The following is a 19024-nucleotide window of genomic DNA, read 5'->3' as shown; positions in this document are numbered from 1 at the left end:
GGAAATGTTCTATTAGATCAAGTCAATGACAGGAAGGAGAAATCAGATTCTTGTCCTGACCATGTTACTTATTTCCCATGTGACTTCTCAACCCACCTGTTATCACAGAATTATAGAATCTGAGCTGGAAGGGTTCTTAGCACCTTATTCAACAGATAAAACAGGGAATCACGAAATTGAAACACGTTGCCCAAGTTCTCGTAACTAGTAAGAATTGTAGATACGAGGAAGACTAGACCAGATCTCTGGATACTCATGATTACTGTTTCAAGCAATGAGCACGTTTCTAAAAATGCCAACTTCAAAACAAACAAACAAACCATGAGCATTTGTAATCCTAGTGGTACAATAGCATGATTATACATGTTGATTAAAATGAAATTTATGAAACTGGTGAGAAAAAAATATTGGTGTTCAACTAGCATGAGATGGCCTTTTTGGTTAAAGATAATGCAACACTCCATCTTTCTGGTTTGTTTTAATATAGGGTTTTTGAAGAACTTAATAAGCACTTTTAACTTAGGGTCATGGCAGCTTGATATGATCTTTTTACTCTCCTCTAATTATACACTGATATATACTGTCCTTAAAAACGTCTTAAAGTTGGTTGATCTAAGAATTTACAGGGTGCCTATTGGGTCTACTTTCATATCAACTAGCTGATAGGTAAAGCCCTAAAAGAGAAAACCTGTCTGCTGCTATGAAGGGATGTGTGGGCTAAAAAAAGAAAAGATATTTTAAGAACTTATATCCCTCAATTAAAATCCTGAGCATCTAGATACTGGGAGAGATATACATGTATATTGTAAAAACATCTATGTGATGACATTGAGCAGAAATGCAGAAATAATTAGGCCATTAAACTGTTAGAATCATATGATAAAAAAACTAGTACTTTTATTCTCCTTGAAATATCATATTTTTTGATTAAATTCAATTGTAGACACAGGTGGCATTTTTCTATGATATAGCAGGAACATCTAGAAACATTGTTTTCCCACTGTTTTCGTTTTCTTTTAACTTCAGCATTACAGCTGTCCCTCAGTATCAGAGGGGGATTGGTTACAGGACCCCACAGATATCAAAATCTGAGGATGCTCAAGCCCCTTATATAAAATGGTGTAGTATTTTCATATATAACCTGTGCACATCCTCCTGTATATTTTAAATCATCTCGGATTACTTATAAAACTTAATACCATGTAAATAGATGCAAATACTATGCAAATAGTTACTGATGCATGGCAAATGTAAGTTTTGCTTCTTGGAATTTTCTGGAATTTTTTCCCCCAAGTATTTTCCAACGTATTTTAGTTGAATCTGAAGATGTGGAACCCATGGATACAGAGGGCCAACTGTACCTTAAATTTAATTTCTTAATCCTTATGCTACAGGTTTGACTTTCATTAATCTATTCTGACAACACTTTCATGATTTTATGTGAACATTAGAGAAATGTACTTTTTCCTGGTTCCTTTGGCTTCCTTCCTTCATAGATAAAAGTTTATACTATAAATACCATACCTACCATTGCTATAGTTATAGTAGACCCACTGCCCATTCTTGGGTTTTGGAAGTGACACAGGTGTCTCTTCAGCAGGAAGACTGTAGAATCGGCACTCAATGAATAGTCGTTGGATAGTATCATCTGCAGTTACTGGAGAATCATTAAGGCTTAGAGCTATGATCTCAATCCGAATATTTTCTGATGGCTGTTTAAAGAGCAAAAACAAAAAAAGATACAGAACAAATAAAACGAACAAAAAATCCTTCACTCTTTTCCACTATCAATTTTAAATAAAACATAAAGGCAGTGGCCTTCACTGATTTCTTTTTTGGAAGGTATTGTACCCTACTGTCTAGTTACACATGATAGATTATTCACGACAGAGAGAGAGAGAATGAGCTTCTAATGCCCCAGGGTTTGAAGTTAACAGTGTCACGGCAACAGTCTCCTGATTTACATTTGAGGCTATAAATACCCCACCAGTAGTCCATCAGGAATGAAGATTATGAGATCTTCATCTCCGATTACTTTCAGAATGACATGTATCAGTTGGCCTTGTTTCAAACTATGTAATGAAATACATGTTTATCACTGCTTTTATTTACTCTACGGTACCTGAGAAAGTTTTGGTTATTCAGAGATCAAAGCCTATTGGATACTTTATAGCTACTATGCTAACATAAGTAGCTATGCGAATCCATATTAACTAGGGCTACAGTTCATTCTCTTATATAATCTGCCATAACATATTTCATTCAATAAGTAGTAAGTTTTCAAACAAAAGACAGAAAATTTTTATCGAATTTAACACATTTTCTTGTAATTTATTTTTATCTCATTTTTACAGAATTAACTAAAAATATATATTTGTGTAATTTTCATCTCAATCCTTATTTAATAGATTTTGGTGTCACAAACATTATATGAGAGTCACATATGTTTCCTTGAGTAATAATTTAAAACAAATGATAAGACTATGACTTAAAAATTAGATCACACCAAGACAATTCCTCGGTTAAATGTTTACATTTGATTTTAAATGTTTACAATTTAAAATTTGTTCTTTATTCCCCCTTACTAAATCTCTCTTTATTAAATTCAGAGGCATCCTACTATAAATTATATAACTTATAATAATAATTAAAAATCCTGATACTAAGACCTGCTTATATAACCAACTTTTAGGAATTCATTGTCAGATGTAAATCAGTATGTAAATTCACCATAGTGATTACTATTTTTATATTTCAAAGTATATAATATAATTAATCAAATTGAAAAGCATAGGTACCCTATTGTAAAAATATTCCCATAAAGAACAATTTCCATTGCTGGCAAACCCCCTCAATATTTGATGAAGTAATTTTACCCCCTTCTTTCAAAAGACATTTTCTTTTATTATGTATTCTAAGACACTTTAACTAAAAACCTAAATCTGAATATTTCAATAAGGTTATTTTATTATTCAGTAGATTCATGGAAATTTTACTAGGATGACAGAGAAAATTCCACACCATTCTGTCTCCACTAATACAGGTACAAGGCTGCAGCTGGCAATATTACTAGGATTAGCATAGTATGATGAAATATTTAAAGGAAAATTTTTTCTAAAACCTAATAAATCAAATGACTGCCAAATGTCATTAAAGTGATGGTCTTTGACTTGAATATGCTTTTCATATTCAAATTTGAAAAGAAAGAGATGAAAGCCTGGAAAGGTTACTCGGTTTCAACTAATAACCTCAAGCCCTCTCGGTTCACGTGCATAAAAAATGAAGTTGGCTCTATTGTCTAATCTCACTTCAGAAAAGCCCTTCTCTGCTTGCCGAAGACTAACATGGTAAAGAAGGTATTTTAAATGATATTATTTTTCCTTAAAATGTATTGTGGTTGTCAAAATAGCACGCACACACATATTTTATAATTCTGGCTCAACTGCAGCACAGTGCATAATTAAGTCTTTTACATAACTTGTAATTTGACAAACTTAGAATTGTTATGACAATAGCATAAAACATTCCTGCTTCTGCACAAAAGAATCATTTTTAGAAAATAGCTATAAAAAGGCAAAAGAGGTATACATGGTTATTTCTACATTGTGAGGAGAGAAATTTAAAATTTATCACAGAACCCAATGAAGAGACAAATTAACTTTTAAATAGCAGGGGAACCAAATTTATTTAAGTGGTTTTTAAACTAATAATATATTAACTGTACAATCCCCAAATGAAAACTTGCATTACTGTAAGAACGAACTTGGGCTGTCAAATAAGCCTACATACAAAATATAATTCTAAATAAATGTAGGTACTTGGATCACAGTCAGACAAACAAAATACCGAAACCAAATAAAGCAAAAGAAAACCCACTGCACTAACCAAAAAAAAAAGCTTTAAAATTATTTTTAGGATGTCTATCTTCTTTCTGGTCTAGATTTTTTTTTCTTTTTTTTCTGTTATTCCCCCCACCCTGACCCAGCCTCATTACCTCTAGCATATGTCCTTTTTAATTCTCTAACTTAACTGACAGAGTTATTAGTTATCATTTCTTTGTTCCTTTGATGCTACATGAACCAAGCTAAAATAAATCCAAAAAGGGATAAGTTCCAAACAGTATATATCTAGGGAAGCACACCCTGAATAAACAATTTCTAAACATTATAAATTTTGGCTAATTGGGCTAGCCAACTTATTTTTCAGCACTGGAACAATTCTGGTTGTTCTCATGGCTCTGTGAATCAAAAGTTCAACTAGATTATATACGAAGATTTTCAAGATTAAGAAGCACATCAACTGACTAGCAGACAACTCCAACTTACTGTCAGAAATGAACTCATGATCTCTTCTCTCCCCCAGTCTCATTCATCCTCTAGATATTTGTTATCTCAGGTGATGACATCACCATCCACATGGTCACCCAGAACCAGGAGACCTTGGAGCCATTCTTGCAGATCTCCATTTTCACATCCACCATATCCTATAGATCACTCATTCGTGTTCACTTTACTTCCTAAATATTTCAGTGTTTCACTGAGTTACAGAAAGCTTAAGATATTTTAACATTGTGTCAGCTACTGGAGATATAAGCACAAAACAAGATGTGTTTTCTTTTTTTTTTTCTCATTTTTATCTCTAGAGAAACTCCTTCTTTATGTTCTCACATGATCTGAGGAAGGAACTAATTCAACAGTTTCCTAGTATTAGAAAGTAGTTTTATAGAGTGAGAAGGGAGAAATCAGAAGGAATCATAAAAAATAACTGGTTGGCAGAACTGTAAGCAGACAGGTGGGTGGTACGAGGCTCTAAGTTCAGTTATAGAGGGACTATTATCTTGCTTATTACATCACTGGTGTGGTTATGCAGTACACACTAAAAAAAAAATGGCTCCATTCTCATGGCTGTAAGAGAGGTGAGGCACTTCTGCCTGTCTACTTGCTTGCCTGCAGCCTCAACTCTTCTTCTGGTGGCAGTTCTTTCCCTAAAAACAAATCAGGTATCACCTTTCTGCTTGAAAACCTATTACCCTACACTCGCGCCATTTCCCCAGACCTGTGGTGTACTGTTAATATTGCTGAGCTTTTGCATCTGAAATCTTCTCTATCAGACAAAATTCCACTTATTTGAGGCCCTGGGCCATGCATGTACTCCTTTTATGAGAGCATTACTGATTTCTAAGACTGAGTTGCTTCCTCTTCTGGGCCCTCACTGCACTTTTTAGTCACATTGTATTGCATGGATTTGTTTACATATGTGCCTCTCTCTGTAGACTGTGAGTTCCTGGAGGCCAGGACCATAACTTATTCATCTTTTGCTATTTAACATCCTCTCTAGGATCTGGCTCTCAATAAATACTTAATGATATAGAGTCAAGGGACGCTGAATGTCCTCTATCTATTCAGAATATCTTTTATATATTGCCAGAAATATGTGGGGCCGCAGTTATTAGTGTTTTCACCTTTAACAAATATTTATTGTATCTACTACGTTTTGGGAAGTTGGTGATTACTAACTGTTGAAAAATGTATAGAAATCTTGCCATTCTAGATTTTAATTAAATAATACTATTACAAACACCGATCAGTTTTGTAGAATCTAGGGGTAGGGTACTGTTGTTAGCTCAGCTTCTCTGTATGTTTGAAAGTTTTATTAATAAAATACTGAAAAAAATTTCAATTAGGAGAATTGGAAGGGGTAACAATATACTGTTTCAAATGACAGTGACTGAAGCATAGCCTTTTAGATGGATGCAGAATAATGTCTGTTCAGGATTACTAGAGGAATACAACTGGTCATACCTCTGTATTACACCCTGCTCATACATAGGTTAGCCAGCCAGGATAGGGCTTTTCTTCAGGCTTCAGGCTTTTCTTGTTTTGTTTCTTTTCTATGCGTGTGAACATGTTACTAGGTGTGATGCTACTTTCAGTACTGTTTTTGTCCTCTTCACCAGTTATCGTATCAGCTTCCCTAGTTAGCGAGATGTCAGCATCAACATATAAAAAGAGCATTGAAAATTTCTGATTGTGGTGAACAGCAGTAACAGAAATCACTCAAATAAGAACTGTGTGCAACTCCTTTTTAGTTGTCTGTATAGATGGACACTATACTTTATGTGATTGAATGATCTAGAAATGTGATGACAGCTTGTATTACTCTCAGAGAAAAAAGACATTAAGAGTTCTCATGATTTTGGCTCAATTCCACTACTGCTTCCTGACTGATGTTATAATTCACATTTTAGGCCATATTTCTCTATAGTATTTACTTGGGCTTTTATTGGCGTGCTTAAATTTTTTATGTTGTACTTCAGAAGATCATGCTGAATTCTTCCTCTGGTTTCAACCATCACAGCAGCCACAATGGGGTTGGATTGTTAGGCTTCTAAAAACTAATTCAACTTGACAGCCCTTAAACACAGTATTGCTTAACTGAGAATAGCCTCTGATAAAGGTTTGGAACTTGCTTCAGTCAGTTAGATTTAAATCTCACTATGGTGAGATTGCATGTGAGTTTTATTTCATTCTTAATTCTACAGTGAATAAGCATTTCTTTAACTTTTTAAACTATAAAGAAAATAATTTGGCATATTCAAGTACTCAACAGCTTAAACAGATGTTACCTTTTTGCTGTATCTGATTTAAATCTTTTTGCTGTTACTGTGGAAGAAATAAAATATTTCGGATACAGGGAAAAGCACCCCCTCCCAATTCCTTTCCCCTTCTTCCTAATTTCCCCCAGAGGTAATCACTATCCTGAAGTTGGTGTGTATCATTCCCAAACAAGCTTTTATATTTTCTATTATGTATGCATATATATATAAACAATATATTATTTTCTGTTTTTAGATTTTATATGAATGGTATCATCATCTATTAAGCATTCTGCAATTTCTTCACTCAATACTATATTTTTGAGATTTATTCATGGTTATAATTAAAATCTAATTCATTAATATTAACTGTTGTATAGAATTCCATTTATATTGTCTATATAATCTCTAGTCTATTTATTTCTCTATTGATGAACAATTAAGTTGTTTAAAATATTTTGCTATTACAAAGAATGTTGCATTGAACATTCTTTTATGTTTTCTTGTGTATGCGAGTGGTTCTCTTGGCATTGCTGGGTGATAGGTATGAGAAAGTCAACTTTGTAGGATTATCAAGTTACTTCCCAAATGGTATATAAGCTTACATGAGTATTATTTTATCAGCATAAAAATACTTTGTATATGTGTATGTGTGTGTATAAATAAATATAATTAAAGCCTACCTATAGGAGCCAAGGTATGTAGAACTTGGCACTTTATAACAAAACAATAGACACAAAATGGAAATGGAAGGTGATGATCTATGTCTATGTCCTTTAAGAATAAAAGTTTAATTGAAGTGAGCTCTAAGACAAGCTCAAAATAGTTGGTTCAAAAAGTCAAACTGGGATTTCCTTGGTGATGCAGTGGTTAAGAATCCGCCTGCCAATGCAAGGGACATGGGTTCGACCCGTAGTCTGGGAAGATCCCACATGCCACAGAGCAACTAAGCCCACGTGCCACAACTACTGAGCCTGCGCTCTAGAGCCCATGCGCCAAAACTACTGAAGCCCACGCACCCTAGAGCCTGTGCTCCGCAGCAAGAGAAGCCACCGCAATGAGAAGCCCGTGCACCACAAGGAAGAGTAGCCCCCGCTCACAGCAACTAGAGAAAGCCCGTGCTCAGCAACGAAGACCCAACGCAGCCAAAAATAAATAAATAAAATAAATAAATTTATTAAAAAAAAAAAAGTCCAACTCTCCATTGGTACTGACAGAGCCATACGTAAGTAGGGTAGGCTGCATAACGATTAATGGCGATTCTTACAACTTCTCTTCTTCAGGCTAGGGGCTGGCACAGTCATCTCAAAGACTCAAAATAAGTCCCCTAGACCTCACACTAGGCTCCAAAGCTTCCACTTAGAAGGAATTTGATTGGGAATCAAATCCACTCTTCATACAAGTTTTGATTGAAAAGTCTTTGATTTTTAAAAAAATAATAGCTCTTTGGGAGAAATAAGAGTAAAGAGAAACTCCAATTCTTGAAGTAATAATGTTTTTTCTTTTTTTTTTTTTTTACAGAGATTATTCCATTTTAATAGTTTTAATAGTTAAGTATTTATTTATTTATTAAGTGACACCTGAGCAGCTGAGATAAAATGACAGCCTAAAACAACAAAAATCATACATTGCATGTTGAATACTCTACCATTATAAAATTAACACACAACAATTAATACAGAAGTAGTAATTTAATACATATTTCCGACATACTGCTTACTATTTCTGAGATACTTTAGATCCCTACTTCACTTCCCAAATTGGGAATTAACACACACACACACACACACAAATAACGGTAATTTTTTTTTTTTTTTTTTGCGGTACGCAGGCCTCTCACTGTTGTGGCTTCTCCCGTTGTGGAGCACAGGCTCCGGATGTGCAGGCTCAGCGGCCATGGCTCACAGGCCTAGCCGCTCCGCGGCATGTGGGATCTTCCCGGACCGGGGCACGAACCCGTGTCCCCTGCATCGGCAGGCAGGCTCTCAACCACTGCGCCACCAGGGAAGCCCAATGGTAACGTTTTTAACAAACAAAACAAACCTAATCCAGTTTCCATTGGTGACAGTAATCTTTCTTTTCTCATTATGTTCTGTTAAAAGATACTATGTTGAACAAATAATATAAATAGTGAAAACTTCAGTGATGGAGATCAGACTCATGCTAGGGTTAAGAAAGCTTATTTTTAGAACACTGCCTCCCTTATATACCATGTAAATTACTGTATCTGTAATGGTCAGCAAATTACAGAAGCTTGTTACTGCATGTTCTAAAGCGATGATTGGAATATTTTTTCTTGTCCTAATACACCTGAGGGATATGACACATTCTCATCATCAAAAGTGGCTTACTATGGCAGTACTGTGAAGGAAGGAGAGAATTTTAAAAATGACCCTCAATTTTAGGTTATTTTGATATGCTATTCCACTTTCACCATCATTGAGAACAGATGTTATAGAACAGTGGTCCTCAATTTTGGCTGCACATCAGTACCACTGGGGGAGTTTTAAACAAAATTCTGATCTAACTGATCTGAATGGAGCCTGGGCCCTGGCATTTAGAAATGTTTCCTAGGTGGTTCTAACATGCAGCCATGGTGAGAAGTACTGCCTTTCCCTAAAGCTGTGGTTCTCAAATTTTGGCACACCCCAGAATGACCTGAAAGGTTTGACAAGACACATATTTCTGGGCTCCAGTCTCAGAGCTTCTGATTCATTAGGTCTAGTGTGGGGCCCAAGAATTTGCATCTGTCACAAACTCTCAGGCGATGCTGATGCTGCTGGTCTGAGGACCACACTTTGAGAACCATTGCTCTAAACCAGAAAAGATTCACCCTTTATTTGTTGGCCCTTTCTATTTATAGAAAAGCTTCTACAATTCATAGTAAAGTGTTCTTTAGTTATTATTTAACACTTTAGTACAGAATTAGCTAACAAATTATTTCCTTTTTAGAAGCAATCTATACTCATCACTAAAAATAATCCAACAATATAAATCCTAAAAAGTAAAATATAGAAGTTCCTTGTTTCTACCCATTCTTTAACTCAGGGCTTGGCAAATTTTTTTCTGTAAGGGCCAGACAGCAAATATTTTTCGCATTGCAGGCTATATGGTCTCTGTTGCAAGTACTCAACTCTGCTCTCGTAGAGTCAAGTGGCCACAAACAATATGTAAATGATGAGTGTGCCGTGCTCCAATAAAACTTTATTTATAAAAATAGGTAGAGGGGGCTTCCCTGGTGGCGCAGTGGTTGACAGTCCACCTGCCAATGCAGGGGACGCGGGTTCGTGCCCCGGTCCGGGAGGATCCCACATGCCACGGAGCGGCTGGGCCCGTGAGCCATGGCCGCTGGGCCTGCGCGTCTGGAGCCTGTGCTCTGCAACGGGAGAGGCCACAGCGGTGAGAGGCCCGCGTATCACACACACACACAAAAAAAGTAGGTAGAGGGCTGGATTTGGCACATGGGCCATAGTTTGCTGACCCTTGCCCTGACCCATGTCCCAGAGATACTCATTGCTAACAGTATTTGGATTATATACTTCCAGACATTTTCTTTGCTTACATAAACCTAAATGTTATATCTGTATGCTCATATAAAAATACATATGTATGGATCCAGCAATCCCACTACTGGGCATATACCCAGAGAAAACCATAATTCAAAAAGACACATGCACCCCAATGTTCATTGCAGCACTATTTACAATAGCCAGGTCATGGAAGCAACCTAAATGCCCATCAACAGACGAATGGATAAAGAAGTTGTGGTACATATATACAATGGAATATTACTCAGCCATAAAAAGGAACGAAATTGAGTCATTTGTTGAGATGTGGATGGATCTAGAGACTGTCATACAGAGTGAAGTGAGTCAGAAAAAGAAAAACAAATATTGTATATTAACCCATGTATGTGGAACCTAGAAAAATGGTGCAGATGAACTGGTTTGCAGGGCAGAAGTTGAGACACAGATGTAGAGAACAAACGTATGGACACCAAGGGGGGAAAACCGCGGCGGGGTGGGGATGGTGGTATGCTGAATTGGGCGATTGGGATTGACATGTATACACTGATGTGTATAAAATTGATGACTAATAAGAACCTGCAGTATAAACAAACAAACAACTAATACTAAACTTTCTTTGGGTTATCTGTATGGAAATATGTTAACATAAATGTTTCAGACATTACATGAAATTTCTAAAAATCTTATATGTTCTGGCATAATGTTATAAGTCATAATTCTAGTTATTACTTTAAAATGTATATCTCAGAAATAACTAAATTTCCTTGTCAATTGCATTATTATGAACTTTCATCAAATCTTTAACTGTGGTCATTTTTAAGTCTTTTGTCATTTACAGACAGTTCTGGGTGAACTCTGATGCTTTTGCAAAAATGTTCCTATAAAAGGGTTTCATCTTCAAGGAATTCATGGAAAAGACTCTGACAAGTACAGGTTCCTGATAACTGACTATACTGCTGAACTGAATGAATAAGCATTTTCAGAACTCTAATGGAAAACTGATGAATTCATAAAAGTGCTAACAAAAGATCAAGATGAAGAAAAATTAATTACATGGGACTGAGTGAACTGATGAGGATGATTATAATTTTTGTGACTTTCTGTTTGAATAAAAAAAAATATATCCCACAAGGACTCAGAGGCAAAAAATATACAAATCAATTATCACTGCAAAGTAAAGGAGCTGTTACAGTGGAGGATTACTGGACTGAATGTCAATATTATGACATAGTATGAGTGTGTTTCGTGTTTGGTAATTGCAATCATTGTTGCTTTTGTTGTGGTCATCCATTTACAATGCTTGGTGTCAGTTTATTTATCTCTTGTAAAAATAAAATACAGTGTGTGTGTGTGAAAAAAATACATATGTATGTATGTACAAATATACTATATATGAACAAATATACCTTTTTGTTTGCTTCTTTTTAAATGGAATCATCAGTGAGATATTTCTTATTCATAAATTTGACAAGAATGTGATATGAGGAAACAGTAATTTCTACACATTTTGTATAAAAATGTTCTGTACAAAAACACTTAATCTGGAAATGTCTGTATTAGCAAAAACTGATAGAAACCAAAGGGTCCACCAAAAGGTGCTTATTTAAATAAATATGGTACAGCTATACAATGTAATATTATGCATATGCAAAAAAAGAAATAGAGTATACTGCTATGGAAAGATGTCTGCGGTATATTAGTAAGAGATAATTAAGTTACAAAATATAAAAAATAGTTTTAAAGGCAATTACTATCAGAAGAGTAATCCAGCATTTCCGGTTATCTAGCTTAAGCTTCCATATGTAAAACAGTGGGAGGGGCTTACTCTACCCACTGATAGGATATCGTCTTTGATTCTGAGGTGATTTAACAACGTATAATACATGGGTGCTAAAAGTGGTGAGCTGCTTTATGCATTTTGCTTTCCAAAGCTTTAAAACATATTTTGCTGGACATCATTACTGCGATCACCTGGGAATGCCAGCTCATGATGTTCAAGAGAACCTGGCATCCGGGTGGGACTGCATTTTAGTCCGATTGAATATGGCAGCTTTTACAAAACTGCTATTAGTAGGAACGGAGAAAGATGTAAATGTGCATTGCACAAAAAAGATCATTACTCTTTAGCCTGTGATCTCCCATTCTCACCTGTGGGCACACTTTAAGAAATCTGTGAGTTGAAGGCAATATATTTAGTTGTAAAAATTGAAAGCTGCATTGCTTAAATGGTAAAATTAGGAATAATGTGAAAGAAGGTTTGATAATTCTTTTTTTTTTAATGCTATGGCAGATGCAAATTTTCGGTTTTGATGTCTATTTTGAGGACCTAAAACAAGGCTTTTAATCAATGTATTATACATCAAATTGATACTGTTAACTTCTGATTATTCAAATTAATAAAATATTCATAGAGAAATGTCCAAAGTTTTACATTTCTCAGACTCCCCACGCCCAGTAATTATCATGCCTAGAAGCTTTTTAGTAAAAGCAGCAGTCATCAGGCTGACGGAATCTGACAGGCCAGCAAGGCCCAATTACACTGGTGATCTGTGGCACTTTGATGTCCTGGAAACGAAGAGAGATAGGGGCAAATTGGGTGGCACATTATGTTAATGACTTGATTTAATCCAGCCACTAAACTTTATGTAGGCTGTTAAAAAAGATGCTAACACTAATTATGCCACCTTGGAAAGGAAAGGAGGGGACAAGCATTTCATTCTGACAAAGTGAAGCTCATAAATGTTGTAAATGAAATGAAACAAAATGAAGTAATCTATGATTAATTATACATCACAGACATGAAGAAAAGAGGAAGAACCAAGTAATATGTCTAAGTCCTGGGAAATCTGTTAGATTCCTTTTAAGGATCAATATTTCTAAAAAATAACTATGAGCTGTCAGATTCTGTAACATGAAAAAAAGAAACTGAATAATCTTAAATTGCTTACAGTGTAGTAGATAATTGAAATTCATAGCGTAATTGGCATAAATGATGTTTATCTAGGACACTACTCTCACTCTCAATTTTGTGACATTACAGCTATAGGTAAAGGCAATTTAAAAAATTTCTACAAAGTGGAGGTAACCACAAAGTGGGGTTATTTAATTACTCTTTAACTAGTCCCTGTGCCTCTAATCTATTCTTTACATTATTGATAGCATGATCTTTTAAAATGTGATTCAAGCGTGCAAGCTCCACAAGAGCAAGAGACTTATTCCTCTTATTCACTGCTAAGTTCCCAGGCCCTAGAATAAGGCTCGGGACACAGAAAATGCTCACTACCTGTTTATTGAATGACTGATCTTCTTCCTCCACCCTTAAAAATCCTCACTGGCTGCTCGTAGAACTTCAGGATAGACTTCAACCTCCTCAGATAATACACAGAAGCCTCAATGCTCTGGACATGACTATCTTTTCAGCATATTCTCCTGGGGCTCCCCATGTGTGCCATAGGCTTGGCCCATCCTAAAACCGCTCTGATTCTCAGAACAAGCCATGCTCCACATTCTCTCAAATTATTATGCTTTTGTTTCTTTGGCCTATAATGTCCCCTCCTCTGCTTCCACTAATTCTTAATCATCTTCAAGTCTTGGCTCTAGCTTCACTGACCCTAGGAAGCCATTCTTGATGAGGGTCCCTCATGCTGAGTTAGGCACCCCTCCTGAAGGCTCCCACAGCAGCTGTGCATTCCATTCTCCTAGTGCTGACCACTGCATTGTAACTGTGTTTGCCCTAGATTGTGAATTTTTTGAGGCTAGGGATTGTTTCTTGTATGATACACAGTAAGTGCTAATGAATAAAGAATTGCTGTGAGAACTATAAGGAGATATTACATAGCATGTGCTTAGCACATATTAGACACTCAGTAGTACCTTCCCTTTCAAAGAAAGCTATGTATTCCTGTCCTGAGATTTCTACCTGAAGCAGTTCTTAAAGAGGAGACAAAAGAAGAAACTAATGAGCCACAAGTATTTTTGTGCTTAAAAGTTACTATCAACAATCAGATAAAATGACATCCTGTGTCTCCTGGTATCATGCACTGAAAAGGACACAGCATTGCTCCTGTAGTATTCCTACCAAAACGAATAAACTGAATCACACAAATCCCAATTGAAGGACATTTTACAATATAAATGGCCTGCATTCTTAAAAAATGTCAATGTTATGAAAGACCAACTCAATGGAAGGCTGAGGAACCATTACACATTAAAGGAGGCTACAGAGGAATGAAAACTAAATGCAATGTGTGATCTGGATTTGATCCTGGACCAGATTAATAACATGCTCTAAAGGATAATACTGGGACAACTGGCAAAATTTTAATAAGAACTGTTAGATTACAGTATTATTATTCTGAAGTATTTAGGGGTAAAGGGGCATGATCTCTGCAGCTATCAAATGATTCATTACAACTATGTATGTAAGAATGTGTGTTTATGATGCATACATACTGCATATAAGCATATATAGGAGACAGAAGAGAAATGATTAAAAAAAGAGTATAAGCAAATGTTAACAACTGATGAATGTGAGTGAAACGTATTCAGGAGTTCTTTGTACTGCTTATGGAATCTTTAAAGAAAAAGGTTCCATGACTCATATTAAACAATTTGCAAAAGCACACAGAAAAACTGGTACAATCACCAGAAAATGCTATATTTCAACATTATGATGATCTCTTATTTTGTTCCTGTGCTTACAGATTATACTATTTTACTGTATTTGTTATATAATTTAACAAAACTAAATTTCACCTATGAACATAAGATTCTGGTCATTACCTTCTACTAAAAGTAGAATTTTTAAAACCACATGGGAGCTGATTAATGGCTACCAAGGCATAAAGCATTGCTTAAAATAGCTGCTTGCTTTAAACGATATTCACACTTCTGAGACAGCATCTAAAACCATTATAGGAAATCACATTTTGGAATGGTAGTGAAGGCTGTATTAGGCTGCAGCAAAGTAACACAAATTACTTTTCTGGAAGTAATAAGGAAAAAACCCAGTTTACTACAAAGGAAAAATATATGTGTAAATTAGAATTAATTGAATATTTTAGAATAATAGCTCTTTCACTAAACTTCTTGGTTAAATCAAAGTTCTTTACTCTTAGTTAAGAGCACTGTATAACTGCACTGAGATGCTGGCAATGTTGTCAATATATACATGATTCTGTTGGAAGTCTGATATAGGACTTCTCAACCTCAGCACTATTGACATTTTAGGCCAGATAGTTCTTTGTCGTGGGTCCTATGCTTTGCAGCATGTTTAGCAGTAACCCTGACTTCTAACCACTAGATGCCAGTAGTAGTCCCTCCCAGTGTGACAACCAAAAATGCCCCCAGACATTGCCAAAATGTCCCTTGGGTGGCAAAATTGCCCCCAGTTGAAAATCATTGGTCTAAGATGACATAATTTAGATAACATTTCTCCATACTTTGGAAGTTACTCTTAGATGATGAATACAATGTTTAGAAAATAAAATTAACTGTTCCAATGTCTCCCTAGTGTCTCTTGGATAAAATCCAAAACATTTAGTCTTCACCATTGTAACTGAAGTCTTCTATCCCTTTCTACAGAAAGGCTTCTCCAGTTAGTGTATTCTTGACTTCTGAAACATAATGTGCATCCCTGCCTGCAGTAAAAATGCACATGATTTTCTCCCTGCTGCCATATATCCACATCTTTGAGTTGTCACAGTTAAAGCAGGACACTCCTTTCTACTGTGTCACTGGCCACAGCTGAATGGGTCAAAGGAGCACAACTGATAAAGATGGACCCAATCCAGAGCCTAGACGTGGCTCATCAGATCCTTCTCCTTGGGGCTGGGCATTCTGTGTGGCTATCTTTGGGTAGTAAGCAAGTGAAGCAGAAAAAGTCAGCTTAAAATGAGAAAAAGCAGACACGAAACTATGAGAAAGAGAGTGGGTGAGCCAGCTTGTGGGCATATCCGTAATGAAGTCTATTGAAAAATCACTCCAAATTTCTCCTTCCTCTGAACTTCCTTAATTAGTGGCATGATTGTCAGCAAGTCACCTTATTTCAAAATCTGTTTACTCATTTGGAAAATGAGGAGGATAGGCCCCAAACAGCTTTATTCTTTAGCTCAAATATCTGACTATTAATCATTGGTACTATCTCCTGACATTGTTTTATATTGTAATTTAACTGCTGAATTACTACTTGACTTTTTCATGAAAACATCTTCCCAATGAATGTAATGTTTCCTGAGGGCAGGGCCGGAACACTGTATCTACCTCCTTCTGCAGATCACTTCTGATCTCCATCTGCAGATCACAAACTGCAGATGGTGAATCCCTGGGAATCGCTGAGTTATAACAAGAGAGATGAGTGCTGTTTGTAGATTGGCTAGATAAATATACCCCTTGGTACTAGTCCTGTAGACCCTAGGACTGATTCAGTATCTCATATTGTTATGCTCAAAAGGCTAAACAATATAGCCTTTCAAAAATCATGATGAAAGTAAGCAGAGCCTTGCAGAACTATTGAGAAAGAAATGTGAACCATGTAAGAAAGAGATATCTGAATCAAGCTTGCAGGCTTACTACTCTTGATGTAATGAATGGAGTGTTCTTAGTAAAATGATGTGATGGTTAAATTTATATGTCAACATGTTTGGGCCACGAGGTACCCAGACATTTGGTCAAACATTATTCTGGGTAAGTCTGTGAAGGTGTCTCTGGATGAGATTAACATTTGAATTGGCAGACTGAGTAGAGCTGATTATACTCTCTAATGTGGATGGGGCCTCATCCAATTAATTGAAGACCTGAATAGAACAAGAAGGCTGAGTAATAGGGAACTCTTCCTGCCTGACTGCCTCGAGCTGGGACATTGGTCTTTTCTTGCCCTTGAACTGAACTGAAACATCTACTCTTTGTAGGTCTCCTGCCTGCCTGCTTTCGGACAGGAACTCACACCATGGGCTCTCCTAGTTCTGAGGTCTTCCAACTCAGACTGGGACTAAGCCATTGACTTCCTTGGGTCTCCAGCTTGTAGACTGCAGATCTTGGGACTCCATACTCTCCATAATCATGAGAGACAATTCCTTTTAGTAACTTTCTCTCTCTCTCTCTATAAATATATCTTATTGGTTCTGTTTCTTTGGAAAACTGACTAATACAAATGGCTAGACAGCTAAATTCCACACAAGAGGCTCATTTTCCCATTGATTCCCATTATCAAAAATTTCCAGTAGAGGGTAGAGAATTTCTATTCACTGAAATAATTTGATTTATTTTGATAAAATAATTTAACAATTTCAGACTTGACAAAGCAAACGAATTAAACTGAATTGAACTAAATGCTATAATTAAGTCTTAAGGCAACCATATGCAAGATTCCTTTTTTAATTTATCAATTTTGAACAATAATGATTCCATATATCAGTACACTATATGTTAGATGATGTTATTATAACTAATAATTATATAATAATAATTATAATAAAATTTTGGACAGATGAGTTGTTCTGTTTATATTTATAATCATCTGCTTGTACTTGTCAATCACGGCAACAACGGATTTCTCTATTTTATGGAGGCATCTGTGACAAATGAAATGTTCTGTTTTATGGGTTTGTTCTGCAGAGAGATTAAGCTAAGAATGTGAGATTTTAAGAGTTGAAATAAGTATTGCAATTCTTAAAAATAAAGTAGAAATTCTATAGAAAAGGAATACAATTAATCATTTCAGGAAAATTAATGTAGATGAATAGAAAAAGCTAGCACTTTACTTACATTTACTTTATAAAAACTTTTTCTCCCCTTACAATGAAAAATGCTCTGGTAAGTGGGACACTTCCTATGTAAATTAAAGTATAATTTTCTTCTCAAAATTTCAATTTACATACTACTTTTCAGCAATGTGCTACAAAACAAGCGAAGTATACCTATATGAAATTAATTACCTTCTAAGGGTTTAATTTTTTGGCAGAATGAAATAACTTTAATAGCTTATCAGTGACATATTTAGATAACTTACACATGTGAAGAGTCTATGAATTCACATATGTAAGTTATTATAGTTTTAAATGCAATCTCACACTTTGAATTCTTTAAAGTTCAGATTTGATTTAATACATCTTTGTATAATGGTTCTGAAAAGGAGTCAGAGAAGTCAGCTGGTTTTAGCAAGTAACTATTGAAGCTACTGATGTTAGGTACTCTTAAACATGTAAGCAAAAATAACGCTTACATGTTATGGTCTGTTACATAATGAAAGTGTAAATAAAATTTTCTTGTACTAGATGATTACTTGGATAAGATTATGATAACACATTAAAATTTTTCCAGAAATATTCTGCCTTAAGATTTTCATATATGAAGACTGATAAACTATGAATGAAAAGCAGCTTTATTTCAGAACATTTCTGGTTGATATCAGGTTACTGACCTGTTTGATGGTCTTGGCGATAGGACCTGGAATAATACACTCATCACTGTCAGAAGCTGATCTGTCTTCTTCATCTGTTAAAAAATAAAATTGTATTGGTTTAAATCTGTTAAACCAATTATATTTGCACCTTGTGACATGGAGAGAAATAAGCACACATTACAAGGATAACCTTAAAAGAACAATACGGTAATCATGTCTGGATTTTTTTAGCAGTAAAGATATTTATATTACATTTTAGAAAAGAGAAAAAAATGACTGAAAAATTCCAGGTTTAGTTTTAGCAGAAACAAAGGAAATAAGAATGTAGCTTGTTCTAGTACGAAATTAAAAAAAAATTTTTTTAAAGAGAATAACATGGTAATAATGTCTAACAGCCTAACCAATACTACTGTGTAAAAATCAAGTTATTCCTACTATTTTGTTTTTAATAAAGTTGTTTTTTTTTTATTTTTTATTTTTATTTTTATTTATTTATGGATG

At 35.4% G+C, this 19024-nt stretch overlaps 1 protein-coding gene across 4 annotated transcripts in view; it reads right to left on the bottom strand.

Moving 5' to 3' along the window:
* The window catches only part of RPGRIP1L (RPGRIP1 like), a gene marked incomplete at both ends in the record, with an annotated part of 94413 nt that overhangs the window by 15332 nt on the left and 60057 nt on the right, over positions 1–19024 (bottom strand). For 3 of the 4 annotated variants that reach the window (XM_079723141.1, XM_079723142.1, XM_079723144.1), the window contains 2 exons: positions 1529–1712; positions 18542–18615. In XM_079723141.1, coding sequence (XP_079579267.1) covers positions 1529–1712; positions 18542–18615 — 258 coding nt within the window. The remainder of the gene's footprint in view (positions 1–1528; positions 1713–18541; positions 18616–19024) is intronic. The other variant, XM_079723143.1, reaches the window with a different exon arrangement.

The sequence above is a fragment of the Hyperoodon ampullatus genome, assembly GCF_949752795.1.
Source record: "Hyperoodon ampullatus genome assembly, chromosome: 18".
NCBI lineage: Eukaryota > Metazoa > Chordata > Mammalia > Artiodactyla > Ziphiidae > Hyperoodon > Hyperoodon ampullatus.
The sequence above is the reverse complement of the archived record's forward strand: the minus strand, read 5'-3'. Positions and strand labels throughout refer to the sequence as shown.